Raw genomic sequence first — 21,248 nt, forward strand, 5'->3', positions numbered from 1 at the left:
GTCCAGGCCATCCGCGACGGAGTGATTGAGGCCACCATCGACCATGAGCGGGGCTGCATGCAGTCCAAGGAGAACATGGACATCTATTGCACCCGGGAGCCCCAGGCCGCCTTCCATCAGCGAATCTGCTTCTGCCTGGACATACACAACCAATCAGTCAAGGTACACACCACAGTAACGGACATTGCACTCGTTAAGTATTGTCGCAAAACTTTGCGTTAGATGCTACTGACAAGGCAATGCTTAGGTTTCCTGCAGACTTTACTGCACCGAGTGTTGCTCTGCAGCAACTTTACATGTTTGTTTTCTCCGTCCAGCCCGTGCTCTGTTGCATCATCACCGTCATTATCATGCATGCCTATGTTGCATTGAAAGTGGAATATTTGAATTGAATATTTTGTAGGACATGTAATTTCACATCTAATAATGCCGACTCGGTTGATCGCCCCTTGAGAAAACCATATTGCGAATGTGAGAAGAGTTGAATTTTATTTTTAAAAAAATTGCTCAACCAGTAATTTAATACTCCTGTCACACGGCACATGTAATGTCATCCGCAGCGAATGAGATTACGTGTCAATGCCATTTTTGTTGCTTCTACATGGGCATAGTGAATGACACTCACAGCTAATGGCATTCGCCCATTGAATGAGTTGCCCTAACTCATGCATGCGCGCACGACTTGTGTAATCTCGACGCCAGGAGCTTGGCAAAAAATTATGAAATCGAAAAGTTAAAATGAAATGTAATATACTTTCAAATAACCTTCCAATGTTTACCACTGTATTGCTAACAATATAATGAGGATATGTAAACAAGAAGCACGATTTGTAAGGTTTCGTTATCATAGCAGCCTGCTGATAAACATTGCCATCAATTGCGAATGCCATTTTGTTTACCCGTGTAGACTGGGAGCGCAAACCCTTAATGACATTCGGTATGAATGTCATTTACTGCAAATGACATTACATGTGCCGTGTGACAGGGGTATAAAATTTTTTTCAAAACTTGTAGCAAAGATAAGTATGATCATCATCATTAGCCTTTTGTCACGTAAGGCACGCGTGTATACCGTATTTACACGATTGTAGGTCGACCCATTTTTTCAAATTTGGCAATCCAATGTTGGGGGGTCGACTTAGAATCGAAACCGAACTGTGTACCGCTAGTAACGGCAAGAGAAACGAGAAATCAGGGGTGCTACGGCGTGGTTACAACTTTGCACCTACGTTTTTATGGTTACGGTAGAAGCGTAGCGTAATAATTTACTGTTGTGCATACATTTTGATTGCGCGCACCACGAGCGCACGGCTCTTGTGGGAGATTGGTAGTTGGCGGAAGAGCCGCCGTTTGGGGGTATTCGTAGCTGGCGGAAGAGCCGCCGTTAGGGGGGTATTGGTAGTTGGCGGAAGAGCTGTCGTTTGGGGGGGTATTAGTAGTGGCGGAAGAGCTTTTCTTTGAGATACGATTGTTTTCGACGGCCGCGCGAATCTGTCACTTCTGCTGTTGTGCTGAATCGTCGCGCCTGTCATGAGTGCCAAGAACTTTCGGCGCTCGTTCTCAGCAGCGTTCAAACGGGCTGCTATCCTCCATGTTGAGGAAACTAACAACTGCGCAGCGGGACGCAAGTCTGGAGTCAGTGAACGTGTGGTGCGGCAGTGGCGGCTTCAACGCGAGAAAATTTGGTCTCTCTGGCTACTGCGCGCGGGTGGGTCCTCTCTGTGTGGGGGGCTGTACCGCGCGATGTCGTGGTGCGGTCATTCGCGAAGTGTGGACTCACTTTTGATGACGACGTGCTGTGGGACCGCAGCAGCTATGACGGCAGCAGTACCAGTGAGGTCAACTCTAGTGACGATGAGCAGTCTTGGCAACCCCATCAATAAATTTCCCTTGTGTGAAATGCACTCGCGTGGTTTTTCTCCCCCCCCCCCCCCCCCCCCCAATTTTTTTTTTTTTTTTTTTTTTGAGACATGCAATTTTGGGGGGGTCGACCTACATTCGAGTCGACTTACAATCGTGTAAATACGGTATGTGCTTGAGTGCAGGGAATCAAACATTCTTAACCATGGCATTTTGCGGGTGTATGCTGGTGCATAAAAACTGCTGCTTGTCGGCGACCAGCGTCCGCCTCAAGCTCTCTAGCCCCTTCAAAAGCATCTGAACACCGGTTGTACTGATAGCATTATTTCCCATCATATATGGCGCTATGTGGGACATGTGCTCACGACTTACTCTGGCTGCTATCACTGGAGTGACTGCACTGAAACATTGATTCAGGCACTCTGCTTTGTCCTTAACATCTTGAAAAACTTCACCAGAGATGAGCAGCAGCATGGATCTACTGTCGTTTCTATTTTGTTGGGAAGAGAGAACATATTCAGTATTCAATTCTGTATTCGAAGGTCATTTTTCTTGAATACTCATATTCGCATTCAAAATTTCGTTACTCAAACATCCCTATTCAGAACGTTTTTCAATTAGTTTTTTATTGGCAGTGCAATAAACTACCCAATGGCCACATTTTTATTTGTTTAAATGAAATATACTGCACTGTCAGGACCAAGCACGTGGCCTTACAACAGAATAACCATTTAGCCAGGAAAACAACCTAAAGGCAAGGCAAAATTTAAAAATTGAGAACCGGCTAGGCAAACTGGAGTATGTGGCACACTAACACTAATGCCTCATTGATGAAGCAACCCTCCCTTTCCTGCACCTGGTAGAGCCACAGTACGCCTACACAATGGCCACCCGTCATTGGGTGGAACAAAGGCTTACAATGACGATAGCAGAGGCTTAACAGTACCATGCGCATTGTGTTTTTGTTGGCATGCTCCGCCAGAGGGCGGGGTTGAAGGAAAGCGTGCCAATTGATGATATTGTGATGTGTGTGTGATCTTGTTGCAGGCCATGCGATTCCCTCCAAAGTCCTACAACAAAGACCTTGAATCGGCTGAGGTAAGCTGTAGTACGGGGTGAAAAGGAGGGGATTGATTTATCGCTTCAACTGGCTGCCTGGCACACTTTGGCTCCTGAGCACAAAATGCAGCACTGTCAAAGTTTCTGGACAGGTAACAAGGGTCATTCGCTGAATATCGTGGTGCCACCTACGCACAGTGCATGAACTGACCATCATCGTCACTCAAAGTGAGGGAGTTATCATAAAAACCTGCACCTGCAGGCCCATGCATAATACACGATATGAACACAGTGGTGGTCCAACTACGCCATTTGCGCCATTTTGCTAAAATCCTACTCGTCTGCGCCTTGCTGCGCCCACCGAAGTGCAACTTGCGCCAAAGTGCCACCTTTGCCTTGGGCACTAGACGGACATCGCAGTAGCGTGGCTGATCCCTCCGTTTGTGGACAGACCCGCGGCTAAGCATTCCGAGCATCGGCGACGCGGGCTTTGCGACCAACCTTCACGCACGGAATCCTCGATCGGACACGCAGTTAAGCCTTTCAGCACTCGATGTTTCGGAATTCGCGACTAAACACATTGAGCGTCGACTCTGGAGCCCGCGGCTAGGCATTTCGCGCATTGGCACTTTGGATTGCGCAACTAAGCACACTGAGCGTCGACTCCTCGGGCCCGCGGCTAGGCATTTCGCGCATCGGCACTTCGGATTGCGCTACTAAACACATTGAGCGTTGACTACTGGAGCCCGCAGCTAGGCATTTTTGCGCATCGTCACTTCGGACTGCATGACTAAGTACATCGAGCATCGACTCCTCGGGCCTACGCCTAAGCATTGTTGTTGCACAAAATTGTTTTTCTGCATTTCTAGTTGCTTTTGTATTATGTCTGATTGCATAAAACTATTCTCAGTAGTCTACAACTATTTACATGGGCAAATAAAGTCTGTTTGCAACGTTTTCTGCTCTGGGTACGCGAGCTAAATGACTATATCAATCTGTCTTGCTTGTGCCCATTGGCTCTAAAGAAGTACATAAAAATTTTGTAGTAGTAATAAGCTATACTAAATGTATTGCACTTGCTTTTCTCCTGTTCAAACTGATCCAAAACTCAACATTTTGTGCTACAGAACTGCTACAAAATGCTGATGTGACTGCTCCTAAATTGCAACAGAACAGCTTTTTTCCTGCTCCAAAAATTGCTCCAATTCTTAAACTGGCTGGACCACCAGAAATGGTTTTAATCGCCATGTAATGAAAGAAATTTCAAAGGAAAGTGAACAGTAAAATTTCAATAATCTAATTAACCCTAATCAACTAGTTGATTAGGAAATTCGGATGTGCCGCCTGCTCCTGTCAAACATGCACATTATCCTATGGTATGAAACCCATGTTTAAAGCATGCGTACTGCTTTAATTCGGACATATTTGGCCCACGCTTTGATTAACTTGGACAGTCCACAGAGCTCAGAGGCACACGAAAGTATCCAAGATCCGGCATTGCTAGGCGTTGTCCCCTTATCGCACTGCCAACAACGGCTTCCTCTTAATAATGGGTGCCAATATCGAAGGTCATGCATTTTAAGTGCTGGAATCAAATCTAGGAACTAGAAACACGTCAAGGCGCCACCACACGTTTTGGGCGCCACCTAGTGATGTGCGTTTAAGCAAAATTTACAAAAAGCATGCGTACTGCTGTGGTTATATCAATCTGTATTCAGTAAACCCGTATACTGTATAAAGTTAAGTCGATTTCTTCCGGCCGTGATATCAACGTGTGTTTTTTCACCTCTTATCACTAACATTTTTTGTGTCGGACTTGACCTATCTTGAAGAAATCTTAAAAATACCAGGAGATAGGCAGCGAGGCAGCCCATGCAATGCGCCCAGGAGAAGCCAGCATGCAAGCCTACATTGTTTCAGCGAGATCGTGGCTTCATAAGGACTGTCGCTTCATGCGACGGTGAGGAATAAATGCTGCATCATTCGCGGGCCGTCTGCTAAGGCGTAACCATTGCGCTCTTCCACAGTTTAGGTTGGGTTTTCGAAGTGCATTTGTGCGAATTCATTACAATGTTTAAAATAGCAGTGCTAGCTTTTTTGATGTCTGGAAGTGGTTATGCTTGGATGACTGGCTTCAAATATACTAGACTCTGTGTCGAACATGCTGTCTTGGCACTGTGCCAGTACTAACGCCATTGCGCAGGGACGGTGGCCTGTCTGGTGCTGATGCATGCGAAAGTGATAGAGAATACTACCATATTTACTCGCATAATGAACACACTTTTTTCCCCGAAAAATATGCGCAAAGTTGGGGGGTGCGTTTATTATGCAGGGCAAAATTTTGAGCAATTTGCTTTTTTTTTTTTTTTTGCTGCCACCTCTAAAAAAGTCACAGTTTCGCCTGAAAGGCGAACCATCGATTGCGATACCAAATGTGTAGACAGCTGTACGAAATAAGGATAGTAGTTTTATTGCCCGTATAATATTGCAATGTAATTTAATCAGTATGGTGTCAGCGCACACAGGCAAACATGAACCAATCGCACTCTATGACCGCGGACACTCGCTGTTGAAACGCTGGCGTGAGGAAGCGCGGCAGCAACAGCGAGCGAAGAGACCTTCATGTCGTGTGCCACTTCAATGCAAACTTAGCGGCGATAACGGAGCACTCACAAAGGTATAAGCCGCTGTTGCACCTAGACTCAGTCTCCGACGCAGATCGCTTTCAAGCTGGGGCGGGCGCGCAATGTGCACTTGCTGCGCCGCCTCCCTCCCTCCCCTTCCACCGGCGCCATGCGTGCAACGAAATACGGTGCATTTCCTCCCCGCTTTTCCCCCTTGCACGTGCGAGATTAAGCTGCGATCGTCTGCGCTGACAGCAAAAATGTTCCTGGAGTGTCCATATGATTGCTTTCGCAATAAAAGTAGGAGACGCACTGAACGATATAACGTCCGATACAATTCTACCCGCCGGATGCCATATTGGACGCCGAATCGTACTGTGTCTCTCCTATTTCACGGCAACAAGCTCAGGTTGCGTTTATTACGCGGGAGAAAAAAAATTCGAATTTTGACGACTAAAGTTGGGAGGTGCGTTCATTACGCGAGTAAATACTGTACTGGCAGCATTTTTAAAACGCTTCGTGTGGTTTATGTGCAGCCCCGAAAAATAACAGGGCTTCTGTTTTCATTATTTCTATTATTTCAAAACATTGCATATCTTGAATTGCCTATCTTGAACAGCTTTGAATAAAGTGTTTTACTGAATAATTGTTTTTTTGTATTGTCGTTACCATCTGCCATTTCGCTGGTGCTTTTTGCTTGTGTGGTTGTGGAGATCATGGAGCTTTTTTTTTTTTTTTTTCATTTCTGTAAAGTTCTGTCTGCACTTTTCTTTTTTTCTTTCTGGTGTTCTTTGTTGAAAGAAGGCAGATTGAGCGATGCACGAAAAGACGCTGGCTGGTCTTTCAAAGCGTGTGCAACAAGAAATGCGCCATCAGTGTAGGTGTTGTGCAACACCTGCACACCTACTGCTTCTGAGCGCTGTGACATTTTCAATGCAGTGAGCATTCTTCTACAGAGCTTTGCTAGATAGAATTACATATTGCACTTAACCCTTGAGTTGGTGGTAAGCAGAGCAGAGAGGGGATGGCTGTTTTGGTGGCTGCCACTGATGGTAACCTATTTATTTTTATTTATTCATTTACTCTCAGGACATTACAGTGAGGAGTGGGTAAAACATACAGAACAAAAATGGAGCAGGATAATACAATCATTCCAGTGGTGGCAGTTTTCGAGGCATTTGTATTTGTGATCGAAGCAATGGCCGCGGGAACATGGTTACAGTCGGAGCTTGTGGTGGGAGTGAAAGTAGAAGTCACTGCGGCAGCATTAAAGGTGCTCTGACTTTGTAACGGTGGTGTCGTTGTGATGGGAAGTATGTACGGGTGGCAAAAAAAGGGAGTCGCGTAGAACAGGGTTAAAATGATAAATTTTATAAAAAGGTGAGACGGGAAATTTTACAACACAGTGACAGATCGTGGAAATGGAGGCGATTTCATGTGGGTGATAGCAGCTGTGCATGAATAGTTCAAGCGAATATATAGTGTACACAGTGGTTTCGGATTGCTCCAATAGAAAAGGAATAAGCATGGGCATCCCGAATAGAAGACGCATAGTATTCCAATCTAGGATGCACTAATGTTTTATAAAAGAGTTTCAGACTGCCAGGGGGAGCGAGAAATTAGGCCTTAAGCAACCACGTGATTGATTTGTGTTTCGAATGGTGTGCTCTGTGTGCATTTGCCATGAAAGGTTTTCAGTAATGTGGACACCTAGGTATTTGTACGAGCAAACTTGAGGCAACAGAAAAACAATCTGCGACGTAGAAAAGCCGAAGTGCTTCATAAATAAGAATCTTTCGATGGACTGCTGCATCAATCGAAAGATCTGGATGACTGAGATCTTCCAAATGTGGCTGCATGAACTGGACCGCCACTTTTCCACAAAAGCGCGCAAAGCACTAATTGTGCTAGATAATTGCAGTGCACTCAACATTTTGTTGGGGCTCACAAACATTTGCGCTTCTTACCTCTGAACACTACAGCTTTCTTGCAGCCGCTAGATCAAGGAATTGTTCAGTATACCTGAAGAAGAGTGTACAGAAGACAGACTGTTTAAGCGCCATTGCTCTGTATCAATGTGTGTTGGTGCATTGTCAAGCACTACCATTAGTTTTTAATGAGCTCTCCTATGAGGATTGCTACCCCTTTTGTGAACGCCACGGAATCCCCCCCCCCCCCCCCCCCAAGATCCCTTGTGGCAGTGTACTGTCATTAACCCATTCATGCAATCCTTCTTGCAGGAGCGGCGGGAGCGCGAGCAGCAGGACTTGGAGTATGCGAAGGAGATGGCTGACGAAGAGGACGACGGCTTTCCCTAGGGCTTGCCGCGCAGTAAAAATGATATTCCTCCACTGGCCTCCATGCACTGTCTCTTGCTCATGGAAAAAATGGGCATCATAAGAGCGGTTCCACGCTGCAAATAATCTGCGGCACAACTATGTGACTGCTGTATTCGAGGACTGAATCAAATAGGGCAATAATCAATTCGTTGGTCGAAGGTTTTGGATATTCGCACGCCCCTAACAAAAACTTTACAAATTATACATTGGAGCTTGCATAAGCAGCAATCTGCATCTGTGAATGAAACACACACTGCAATGTAGAGGGGCAACTGAAAGTATGACGAAGCAAAATACTTAATTGCAGACAGGTACAGGTGACGAAACTAATTGGACATATGGTAACTTTGGAGCAGTGAAGATGAACAGCCCAGAAGCAGAACCGTGGAGATCAAAGAATCCTGCTTCAGTGTGGAATGTCATGGGGCGTGAGAATATTTTCAGAAGGTAAGGGGGTTGCCCCAGCACAAGCGAAAACAATGCAGACGTGGGTTTGCAGGAGAGGTGTCGGCCAACTAGAGAAGTATGTTTTACAGAATGGCCCCAACGATGCCACAGTTCGATTTCTTGCCCACTTGGAGCATTTGCCAGAGATATGCAACAGCAGTTGACAATACGTTGGTTAGTTGGGGAAGGAAACACCAAGGCAAAAAGTTGCTAAAGAGGCTGTCTTTCACTGTGCCATCTTGCAATGCTTCCAAGCACTATACACACTCTGAAATTTGCACGTCGTGCTGGTGTTATTTGGGTGGAGTCCTGGTGTCGAGGGTACGAAGCGGTCGGTAGTCTGGTATGTGGACTCGTAAAGGGTAAGCAACCTTTTCAGTACGTGCCACATTGCTCAGCTCTGCGTATGCTCCGCCATGCCATGCACATGTACTTTGATCAGTATGATCTCCAAATGGATATATCCAATAAAATTCGCCCCACATTCAGCATTTTTACGGGCGTCTCCTGCCGTCGCGTCTCACGACGTCGTTGATCAACAGTGCCGGAGAGGAAACCCAGCCAGATGAGAAGCACGCAAACGGCGCCAGCCCAGCGTCGCACAGCGTGACCAGACAGATTTAACCAGAAGCAGTGTGCAATGTCATTCAAGTGTACTATGAGGAATGTTCCTGATAAAGGTTTTTATGGCCATATTTATAGCTCTACGGCACACACAGAAAAAAAAAATGTGGGCAGCTTGCACTAGTGGTGCAAGGCTGGAGTAAACAGCGGAGCTGGTGATCGACCTAGCTTCTTCCGGGTTTTACTAGGCTTGGCTAAGTTTTCCTAGGAAATGCTAAGTGCTGCTAGGCATGGTATTCCGAATCGGCACGTAGCCGCCGACGTGCAGATTCTCGCTTGGCCGCGCTTCAAGATGAGCGGCGGCTTCTTCGGGTGTCCGGATCTGTGGTCGCCCCATGTCAAGGCTACATGTACTCGCCACAGAGTCAACGAGATCTCTGTCGCGGCGGCTGCGAGCTTTATCTCTCCGGTGATGCCACGGCCAAGCTGCGCCTCCATACTTGCCGGAGCGTGGCTGGTCGTGACCTGCCGAGGCGCCGGCTGCAGTCAGGGACACCGCGCGGGTTCGATGCGGACGGCATCTGCAGCAGCTCTGCGGGTTGCCTCGGTGCTGCTACAATTTCTTTCGCTCTCATTTTCCGTTTCTCTCTGCCGAGCATAGTGCGCGCCGTGCACATGCTCTCCTTAACGTCCCATGTTAAGGGAAAGTGTGCACGGCGCGAAGAGGAGGCAAAGCACACGCCGCTCTGCGAGGTGGTTGCTAGACAACGCGCGGTGACGTCATCACCAGGCGCAGTTTTTAGATGCAAAGCATCTTATGGTCGGGGGCCATGGAGGTAAAAATACTAGGAGGGAGCGTCACGTGATTCCGCTAGCCTCGGCAAGCCAACCTCCTCTGAAGTCGCCCCTTCCTCTCTCAGGGGCCCCGTGCGCGGTGCCTTTTGGGTAGGAATAAGCCCACAAGGTTGCCAGAGCATTGGTGATTTTTTGGTACGTGGTAACCTTTAGTGGCGCCTGCTGTCACAGGCTTGGAGGCCCGTATGCCACTGCGCTCGTCGTTCTTCGCTTGAAATGCGATGCCGTGAAACGTGGAGCAAGACTGGGGCGCCTGACTCGTGAAGACAGAAAATTTTCAAGGCGTCACTTCCGCTTACCACCGCGGTTAGTGGAGTTGCCAGCGCTCGCGGCTCGAAACGCGCCCAGATGCCCGAGAGTGGTCTATTTTTCCCACGTACTCCTTAAGTTTCGTCAAATCAGCTGTTGTGCACCTTAAGCTGTGGTGCGTATTATCTTGCTAATTTTTGTCTCGCTGTCTTGCACCTAGAAAGCAACGAGATGTTTTGAGGGACACTTTTTTTTGTCGCATTTTCGCTTAATAAAAGGCTCTGGTGTGCGTGCTTTATTTTGAGAGGAATAAATAGCCTGCATTCTAAACGCCGAAGTCGTCGCCATTTATTCAGATTTGCATGCACTATTTTGCAAGATTGTGTGGTGCGACGATGCTGTTGAGACGCGCCTCAGGGATCCATTTTCGTTATATAATAAAGCAAATAGCAAATGGACGGAATTTATGCATTATCTAGAGTTTGTTCAGCTGTTTTCGAATACGAGTATAGCCCCACAGCATAATTATGTCCTAGAATCAAACACTGCCAGGGGGACCCTTCTTCCTCTGCTAGTGTGAATTAAACGGCAAGAAAACTGAATACATAGCGGCAAGGGAAAAATGGCAGCATTCATTTGTACTTGTGGATTCATTGTGTTGCTAGTGTACTTGTACTATGGAAAGCACATTTTTATGACAACAGTAATTGTTTCATTCTTTATTCAATGTTTATTGCACCTATGGAAGCCAGAAGATTTCACACAAATACAGAAGGAAGCCACATTTATAATTTAAATGAAGCACATTGCAAGGATAATACACAAAAAAAAATTATAAACAGCAAGTAGGAAAACTTATAATGCCACTGCTCTTCGGTATCAGTATTAGCATACTTATATGCCACGGGACATTTGTATAGTGTAATACAAAGTAAACTATGACACGTAGTATTGATACCTTTAATAAAACGTCAATCGGATCAGCTGTCCTCCTTAAGTTGAATGTAGCTGCAGTTTTGCTTACAATGCCTTGTATGCAACGCCTTCAATATAGGGCTATAATTGTATAATATACAATTATACAGTAATGTGCGCTGTCCTCACAAATATTGAAATGTTTCGGCGATTGTGCTTGTCAGAAAAGTAAGCAATACATATGCAGAAATCAAAAAAAAAAGTGGTAGTTCACAAAGTCAAAGTTCAAAGAATTGATGTGAGGTCAGACCCACAAACTAAGTATGTCAACATTAAAATACAATGTATTTTGTGGGAAGTAAAATGTACAACAAAGCTTATGTTGTATCGCATACCTACAAAAAAGCACCGTCGAAGCTGAGCCAACACACCGCAAAATTAAGAGACGACGGCTCTATTACGTTGTGAACCTCAAATGAATTAATATTTCACGGTATTTAAAACACTGAGTGGTATACACCAGATGTTTGTGGCTACAGTGAATCTGGCATCATAAAAGGCTATTGTAAAGCAAGTGAACAGAGTGAGCACATTAAATTATTTTGAATATAGTAAATCCAACGGTATTCCAGGTGACATAGGCAAATTTCCACAAAGGTCAGGTAAAAGACATACAGGATAAACATTTTAAAAAAAACATTGTCATCCTCAAGAGTATACTTGGCTCACACATAATCCAGTGAGAGCATTCACAGCATGTCCATTGTCATCACACAGTTTGCTCTAGTGAAAGGTAGGCCAGCTAACATACCGTCATTGTCCACACTGTTTAGCTTAGGCTGAACAGAACAATTGTTTAAGCATAATTTGCATGCAGGTGATTCAAGCTACAGCATTCATCAAGACAACAAACATCTGCTTGAAAAATTTACAATAAGGTATCTCATTTTTCCTTTATAAAAGTTTGACATCTGCATACAACGCTCTTGAACAATATATGTATGCACTTTACAACGTCACTCAAAAAACAAATGCCTTAACATAGAACCTGGTGGGACAGCCGAAGTTGATGGATAAAGGAATTAATTGTGTGGGCCATCATGAACATAATTCACCTACGAGGAAACTTGTGTAGCAGTTTTTCCTGTACTGCGAGTCACAGACACCCAAGCTCGGACACCCTGCCTGGGTCGGCAGAGTAGCCATGATCTTGTAAAATTGCTTCCGTGAGTGGTTCACTGGCTGCAGGGCTTCTCCGAGGGGCAGTCAAGTTAATTAGATCGATGGAGGATGGTTTTTCAGAGGAGCGTACAAAGAGAATTTCGATGTGTTCCAATAGAAAGCAATTTCTGTCATCAATGTCCTTGACCTCATTGCGAACTATCAGACGCTTCAATGCTGCTGCAAACTGCTTTGCTGTTGGGTTGTCATTGCAGCCCCCAAATGATCTTATTGCAGCAAAAAGTAACTCAAGGTGATCCTGACTGAGCTTGGAAGTCAGAAGATATGCCAATAGGCCATTTTCTGTAAAGCACATCACAAAGCGAATGAAGCCTGTCTTTTGGTTGTCGCTGTCATTAGTTTACCAGCTGCAGACTCCCTAAGTGAGCAAAAGTAGGCCATAAGTTCTTTGACATACGCAGTGACAGGAGCCACATTTTCAGGACACAGCGGTCCTTTCTATTCTTCTTGCCTTGGATGTCTTGAATTTAAAATGTCAAATGCATTGTTGACATGTCTGATAAACTCTTCTGTTGGCAAGGAATTTGAAATTTTTGAATTTTTCTGAGCTCTGCAGTCACTAAGAGCATCTGCTACCGATTGACTAAACGTTTGAGCCAACAATGAGACTTTCATGGGCTGGTTTTTCCAGTTAATATGTGCCTGTCTAAGTTTGTTTGCCAAATATGTAGGCCCTCTGTGTACTGGATTTCATGCAGCTCATCAATGTGTTTGAACAATATGAACTGTTTGTTCATATCACAATAGCCTTTTTATCAAACAGGGTGTGCCGCAGTAGCTTCAACGTGACAGGGATCCAACATGGCAAAGAGAAGCTTTTTTGGTCACTGGATGCGGAAAAGAAGCATCCAGCTCAGTCAGGTCCATCTTGCAGCCAAGGCTGTGCAGCAATGACAAATTCGCTGCAGCACCATCGCTGGTCAAACTCGCAATGTGTGCACCTTTTTCGTGAGCAAAGCTAGCAACTTGCAGCGCCAAACTGCGCCTCTGCTCACCACCAAGGCCATGCACTAGAAAGTAGCCAATCGGCAGCTTCCATCTGCCATTGATTGCAACAAGCATTAAAACACATGCATCTTTGGCAACTGGAAAGCTGTCATCATTGACATCGATGCCCATGTCAACATATCCATGAAACCTTTTTTTCATCCCACACCATTTTTCTGAATGGCCATCTCATCCACAACCAGATTGCATAATCTGGAGAGCCATGCTTTACCTTCATAGCCAATGCAGTCATTGCCTCTTTTGAAAAGCCAGCAGCCTTATCAATGGATTGATATCATTTACACAGCGTCTTTGGATGCGGGAGGCATGTGTTGAAAACAACTCGTTCAAATCTGTATGCTCTAGGGGAATAAAAATGCAAAGTTAGTGCAAATGGCCTGCGCTCTGGCGAGTAAGCGTGTGACATTGCTGGCACCAGACTTATGTGGCAGTTGACGCATGCGAAAGTCTTTTTTGCCCCACCAAGACTCTGCAATATGGCGACATCCTCATTCCCTAGAATGCGATTGTCAGATAAATCTTCTATGGCATCTTCGAGATGAGCAACCTTTTGAAAAAGCTGTTGATGGGATTGCCGTAGAGCCTTCATCTTCTTGGTTGCAGTTTGTAATTGTGTAACGCCATACTTCATGCTTTAGAAAGGCCTTTTCAGGCGTGTCTTCTGCTGGCTGTGGCTGCAAAATATCGCACGCTGTAACAGGTGCATGAGCAACCGACATGACACAAATCACGTACACGGAACAATGTACTTAATTGTTGTGGCATACACTCTTGTGCAAGCTATGAAGAATATGATGCTTAATTTTAGGTCACTACCTTGCTCACGACGATTTCCGTTTACACTTTTGTTAACTTAAAAACTGTGGGGGCATAAAACTGCCATCCACACGAGCTTGCTAGTGCCACTTGATTTTGTTTGTTTACTTATTTGCTAAATATTGCAGGCCCATCTAGGCCCAGGCAGGAAAGGTAAAAGTACCAAACAACTAACACAAAAGAGGCCAATATAGCATAGTTCAACGAGAGATGTTTCACAGAAGCCTTTTAGTTTGAGTAGGCAAAATATACTGAGCTCATATATCACGGCTCATTGTGACCGATCGAACAAATAGTGAGCATAGAAAATTGTGAAAAACCTGTTGTTCTTCTAGTTAACGTGTTGTTTGAATGGAAAAGAGAAATTGAAAAAGGATTACTGGCCGCTAATTGGTGTTTAATGCAAACCCTGAGGAAACTCTTACTGTTGCGGACGAATATGAATGTTTCAGCTTTTAATTAGATGGTTGCCACGATCATAAATGTTAGTGTCCACGTGCAGTTCAATTAGTGACATTTATTATGCTTCAGCTATTAAACAGTTATTGCCACGAAAATATATGCTACTTCACTTGCAGTTACCTAAGGAAACAAGTATGTAAAAATTGTAGTGGTCGAGTATTATCCTCACCATAGTATGCCTTGCTGTTCGAGGTGTCGCTTGGTTGTGTGTAGGCAGTGCTGCAGAAGCTTCACCCTTGAGCGTCCTGGAGGGCCTTGAACTGGGAGACTGGACAAAATACACCAAGTGGAATGTTGCTTACTGCAACATAACTTGAAATTGCTGACCGTGCAAACGAAATACCAGATGCACAGTTGAAGCTAAAACCCAGGACTAATAGCCACACCATTGGCCTCATTTAGAATTTAAGCACAATGACCAGCAAGCAGGACATTGTTAGGAAGATCAGTGGCTGTGGCTATATACTGTATTTTTTATCTACTGTACCAAAAAAATGATGTTGATAAAGCTTACCAGCACAGTTGGCATGTTATAAATTTTATTACTGTAGTAAATGTTGGAGCCTAGCAAGGGTGTTAATTATGCGTGTAATGAGAGGACACGGCTGAAGTATAATTCAGATAAGGAGTGTGTTTTCCTTATTCCAACTTTACTGAAAAAAAAAGTAGTTTTTAAGCTTTCATAACACTGCTTTGCTGCACTTTGTTTTATTTTCCTTATCTTGTACTTATCCTAGATTGACTAAAATGAGATTATGATGTAGCATATATGGCTTTCATTCATTAGCACTTGCTTTTGCCAGTGTTAACAATGAAATTTGAACGCAGTATGCTTGTCACCTGTGTCAAAAAAAGGGCTGTAATGTAGCTGATGATAGGTTGACCAGTTCTATCTTTCTCTTCATTCTCAGCATTACTAATAGATCTTAGAAAATACATCTTACAAAAAGCTGTATGACAGTCTCATATGCATTTTTGAAACTGCAATAATTACTTTAAAGGTGAAATCCAAAATATATATTACAGGGAAACACCAGATTTTTGCAAAGCAGATCTGAACATGAATGAACCAAGGCACACATATGAGAAAATGTCTTAAGCAAGCTCTGTGATCATTAAAACAATCAAACATGCCAGGACATGTTGGATTTCGGAAGGCTCATCAGTGATGTCTGAATCATTCAGGGACGCGCTAGCAGATGTAGCAGTACCCTTTGCTAGCACATCAGACAAGCCCTCAGAGATGTCCATATCCATTGTGGCTTGAGAGAGACCTGCCTGAACATAAGAAAAGCATACTTCACTTCAGGAATGGTGGGGGACATCTACCACAGTCATAAAAAAAGGTATGATCAAACTGGAAACATGCATTATGGCTGCATACAGCTGTGCATCAACTTACTGGCTTATCTTGATGCTGTTATGTTCCCATGGATGTAGCTGCTTCACTTTAAGGCTGACTCATTGCTGTGGCATCGTCCTTTGCAAGCGGCTGCAGTTAAAGAATAACCCATCAGATATTTTTAAGGTCCAACAATAACATTTGCTGTGGATTGGATTTACACAACCTTTGCAGAGTCATGCAAAAGGCCTCGCATGATCTGTGCATGCTTTCTCTACACACCGCATTCCCTTGTGTAGAAAACTATGTTCAATCTAAGTGTCTTGTAAAACACACATACACAGGGGCGGATCCAGGTTTTTTCTGAGGGGGGGGGGGGGGGGGGGGTCAGCTTTTGTCAATGATGATGATAGTAGCCTTTCTTATTTACCGAAATTCACCATTCCTGCTCACCATAAAACCGCGTTTCATACGGCTAGAGCAACACCTGCAGCTCACCGTGGTGGCTCAGTCAGCTCAGGCGTTGCGCTGCTATGCACGAGACCGCGGGATCGAATACCGGCCGCGGCGGCCGCATTTCTATGGAGGCGAAATGCAAAAACGCCCGTGTGCTTGCGTTGTAGTGCACGTTAAAGAACCCCAGGTGGTCAAAATTAATCCGGAGCCTTCCACTACGGCGTGCCTCCTAATCAGAACTGGTTTTGGCGCGTAAAACCCCAGAAAAAGGAAGAAGACCTGTAGCGAAGCCAGGTATCGGTTTCTCCGAGCTTATAGGACAAGGACGTTACCCAATACAGCCAAGTGCTTGGCGGCTGTGCCTGATAATACAGGCTGTTCAAAACTAAGCTTTATGCTTTTCTTAAAATTAGGCACTGGGAGGCACGCGAAGACCACCTGTGCAAATAAGTTATGTGGCCAGGGGGGCACAAAGTGAGATGAAAATTATCGCTGTGGGCAGCCCAATTAACTAAAATTGAACAATTATTTTTTGTCGACTGCAGTAAGTGGGCATGTTTGTATTGAAAACTTAGAGTCAGTCGTGTTTCTAAACAGTATCAGTCGGAAGAATTATTCTAGCGTCGTTCTAATTATTCAAGAATTATTTCAATTGTCGTACTGCGCAGAGTTATCGAGTCGACGCGAGAGCGGTTTATGCTTTGCGTTGCTGTGGAAGGGAGGCATTTTGAACATTTTTAGGGCATTGACATCTTGATGGGTGAAGTGTTGTCATGAGATTTGTGCATGCAACACCAAACTTAAAGCGGCAGTATGAAATATATTCGTTAGCATAGCTAAAAGGTTTCTGCTGTTGATGGTGCAGCTGTTGGTCTTGATTTCAATAAAACTTACAATACTTGGGAATCAGCAGTCACTTTATTTGCGTAGCCCAGGCAAGGACCATGCCAGGTCGTCTAGTCACCTTTACGCACGCTCACTGCCCTCTGGCGTCTCCGCTCGCGCCATTATCTCGGCATGGCAGCTGCCGCCATCTTTACAGGCTTCGCGGTCGCGTGTTCCAACAGCGGTAACGGGTTCTTCGATGTTTTTTTTTTTTTTTTTTTTTTTTTTCGCCAGTCGTGATAGGAAGGGGGACAGTTATTATCGTTGCCAATGCCTCCGCCCCTTTGTCAGACTAAACGACGCACGCAACAGCCGCGTCACATCAGGGAGCAGCTTTGCGCCGATCCTCACTCTCTTGCATGCGTAATCATGCGAACAATTAAAATTTGCAGTTGGATATCTCGGAGCACAGACATGCTAGAAGAATTCCTCCAAGTGAAACTGTGTATAAACAAGACTGCCTCTAACTTTTGAATACAAGCATACACACTTACTGCAGTCAATAAAAAGTTAATTAATAAATTTTAGTTAATTCGCTGCTGACAGCGATAATTATCATCTCACTTTGTGTCCCCCTGGCCACATAGCTTACTTGCGCAGGTTGTCTTCACGTGCCTCCCAGTGCCTAATTTTAAGAAAACCATAAAGCTTAATTTTGAACACCCGGTATATCTAGCCTGTATTGTTTCTTAAAATAAAATTTGGCATGATCTGTTGCGGGTTCGTTATAAATGCGTAAGCACGGGTCCGTCTTTGGGGTTCTGTTGGGACACCTTGATTTCCTTAAGGACATTCTTTGTGTTCGGCTGAGACACCTTCGTTTGCTTTGGAGCTCCAACGCGGCAACCACTACGCTGGTTGTTTACGATATGCGAATCACCGCGTATGAAGACTCCCGACGCCACCTAACGAAGAACGATGTGGCGTAGTAGCCGAGAGCTCGAGCCAGCGTCTTCATGTTTTGTTTCCCACGCGACGTCATCCTTTTACACAAGGCGCGCATCTGCTCCCGCTTCTCTAACCACACGACGCCATCCTAGGCCCGCACGCTGGCGTTGGCCGCTGACGTCACGCTCCCCCACATCGCAGTCTCTGCTCGAGGCTTCGCCCCGCTAGGTACACTCTAGCCCCGCTCTGCGAGAATGCCCGCTCATATAAACGGATCCGGCGGCTTTGAGGCTCCTACGCTTAATGTACGACAATAAAACTGCGAAGTTACAATGAAAAACTTGTAGCGTACGAACGGTACTGTGCTCCTACTGGATATTGTCAACGTGTAACTGTGATCACAATGAGTGCTACAGTTAAAAAAAAAAGCTGCCTATGCGTTCTTAGTTTAGCTGTTAGTTGTTATTTATATATGAACACTTCAGCAAGAGATCTCTTTCATTAAGCAGGTTGATCGCGGAACCGATGACAGCCAATGAGGCAACCGATGACACCTCAAGGGGGAATAAAGTTGATCAGGCGCGCGAAGGCGCTCGCGCGGACATCGGCGTGCTTGGCAAAAGGGACGTCCCCTTGTTCATTCGACGCCACCGACGATACGAGTAAGGCACGGCCGGCGCCAGGAGATCCAAGGTGTTCATGAGAAAAAATTACTATGGCAACTTCGCGACACCACACCCCTACGGAATTCAACAAAGCTTGTGAGCGAGCTAGCCTTACTTCTACATGGCTGATATCACTGGTGCTCGCGAAAAATACTTTTGAAGAATGCTGGTGGCCTTATTTTTTGCGACAGGGCCATCCCCCTGTCAGCGAGGGGGCGATGCAGAAATCCGAGGGGGGGGGGGGGGGGGTCAGGACATCCGGGCATCCTCCCTGGATCCGCGCCTGGGCACAACGAGAAGCAGCTCAAGGCCATCTGATTGGACGTTACGACGGTAAAGTGTGCCATTCACGAGGGCGAACATGCGCAGTGAGGCGTCGTTGGGTGCGGATTCCAGCCGATCAATGAGCGATCGCAAAGCATCATCACGGCGTTGTTCGTCACCAATCTGGAGAAACTGAGACATAGACATATAGCAGGGGTTAGGTTCGATGTCCGGTCCCTCTGGTTGGTCAACAGGGTAGCGGGACAAGCAGTCCGCGTCCAAATGGAGGCGGCCAGACTTGTAGGTAACTGAGTAAGAGTACTCCTGAAGGCGCAGCGCCCAACGACCAAGTCGTCCAGTAGGGTCCTTCAGTGAAGAAAGCCAACAGAGAGCGTGATGATCGGTGACAACACGGAAAGGGCGACCATACAAGTAAGGACGGAATTTCGAAACCGCCCAGACAAGGGCAAGACATTCCCGTTCCGTAATAGAGTAATTGCGTTCAGATTTCGATAGGAGACGACTTGCGTACGCAATAACACGGTCAACGCCTTGTTGGTTTTGGGCTAAAACTGCACCGATGCCGTGACCACTAGCATCTGTGCGCACTTCCGTGGGAGCAGCTGGGTCAAAATGGGCAAGAATAGGTGGAGTCGTTAGGGCGGCGATGAGCTCAGAGAAGGCGTCAGCTTGTAGAGGACCCCAACAAAACGGGACGTCTTGTTTGAGAAGGTCAGTGAGTGGACGTGCGAGCGCCGCAAAGTTTTTCACAAAACGGCGAAAGTAGGAACAAAGCCCCACGAAACTACGAACGTCATGGACAGACCGTGGAACGGGGAAGTTCGTGACAGCGCGTATCTTTGCTGGGTCCGGTCGGACACCGGAAGCGTCAACGAGGTGGCCCAGGACAGTAATTTGACGAAGGGCGAAGTGCCACTTCGAGGAATTTAGCTGCAGGCCAGCTCGTCGGAAGATTGCTAGAATGGTCGAAAGCCGCTCAAGGTGTGTTGCGAAAGTGGGGGAGAAAATTATCACGTCGTCCAGGTAACATAAACACGTCGACCATTTAAATCCTTGAAGCAGTGTGTCCATCATTCTCTCAAACGTGGCTGGTGCGTTGCAGAGACCGAAAGCCATGACCTTGAATTGGTAAAGGCCGTCAGGTGTCACGAAGGCGGTCTTCTCGCGATCCAGGTCGTCTACAGCCATTTGCCAGTAGCCAGATCGAAGGGCCAGGGATGAAAAGAAGGTGGCACCATGGAGGCAGTTGAGGGCGTCGTCAATACGTGGAAAAGGGTACACGTCCTTCTTGGTGATTTTGTTGAGGTGCCGATAATCAATGCAGAAATGCCAGAAACCGTCTTTCTTCTTTACTAATACGACGGGAGAGGCCCAAGGACTAGATGATGGTTCGATGATGTCCTTCGCAAGAATTTTAGCCACTTCTTTTTGAATCACTTCGCGCTCTGATGCGGACGCACGGTAAGGTGGACGGCGAATGGGCAAAGAGTCGCCAGTGTTGATACGGTGGGCGACAATCTTAGTCTGGCTCAGGGGTCGATCACGAATGTCGAAAATGTCGTTGTATGAGGCCAAAACCCGGGAAAGAGCGTCGGCCTGGTCAGGCGAAAGGTCTGATCCAATCATGTTGCGAAAAATTCTGTCGTCGGAACTTGGTGACGGGGAAACTGCAGCTTCCGCAGGTGCAGTTATGGCGACAACCTCGACGTCATAGTCTGTTATCGCGGTGAGGTGGGCAAGCGACATCTTGTGGGGCAACACTTGGGGGGTCAGACCAAAGTTTAGTAGCGGGAGGAACACACAGTTATCAACTAATGTGGCGATGGTATGTGGCACAGTAACATTGCGCGTCAGGCGGACGTCTGTAATCGGAGAGACGATATAGTCGCCGTCAGGAACGGGAGGGGTCGATGACAAACATACGTACGTGACGGCTCGCGGTGGTAGGCGAACAAAATCGGTGGGGCTTAAGCGGCTGACGCCGGACGGGCGTATCGCAGGCATCTGATACAAGAGGAAGATCGAGGCAGAGCGTTTCAGAAGAACAATCAATTAAGGCCGAGTGTGCCGAAAGGAAGTCAAGGCCAAGGATAAGGTCATGGGGGCAGTGAGCAAGGACGGCAAAAAGGACAACAGTGTGACGACCGGCAATGCTGACACAGGCGGTGCACATTCCGATCACTTGAACAGCACCACCATCGGCAACACGTATTGTCTGTGTCGTAGACGGCGTCATAATCTTCTGCAGGCGGCGGCGTAAAGGGGCGCTCATAATAGACAAGTGTGC

At 46.1% G+C, this 21,248-nt stretch overlaps 1 protein-coding gene and 1 long non-coding RNA gene across 2 annotated transcripts in view; one reads left to right on the forward strand and one right to left on the reverse strand.

Moving 5' to 3' along the window:
• The window catches only part of LOC119455312 (26S proteasome non-ATPase regulatory subunit 3), a 68,788-nt gene extending 60,889 nt beyond the window's left edge, over window positions 1-7,899 (forward strand). Inside the window, exons 10-12 of the mRNA XM_037716714.2 lie at window positions 7-162; window positions 2,908-2,958; window positions 7,784-7,899. Coding sequence (XP_037572642.2) covers window positions 7-162; window positions 2,908-2,958; window positions 7,784-7,861 — 285 coding nt within the window. The 3' untranslated portion in view covers window positions 7,862-7,899. The remainder of the gene's footprint in view (window positions 1-6; window positions 163-2,907; window positions 2,959-7,783) is intronic.
• A 2,721-nt stretch (window positions 7,900-10,620) lies between these two features.
• On the reverse strand, window positions 10,621-16,163 carry LOC125946199 (uncharacterized). The gene is made up of 4 exons (XR_007467454.1): window positions 15,843-16,163; window positions 15,652-15,718; window positions 14,610-14,708; window positions 10,621-13,836 (listed from the first exon to the last, which is right to left on the reverse strand). It is a non-coding gene; the product is annotated as an uncharacterized LOC125946199 (long non-coding RNA).
• Window positions 16,164-21,248: the final 5,085 nt, after the last annotated feature.

The sequence above is a fragment of the Dermacentor silvarum genome, chromosome 6, assembly GCF_013339745.2.
Source record: "Dermacentor silvarum isolate Dsil-2018 chromosome 6, BIME_Dsil_1.4, whole genome shotgun sequence".
Lineage (NCBI taxonomy): Eukaryota > Metazoa > Arthropoda > Arachnida > Ixodida > Ixodidae > Dermacentor > Dermacentor silvarum.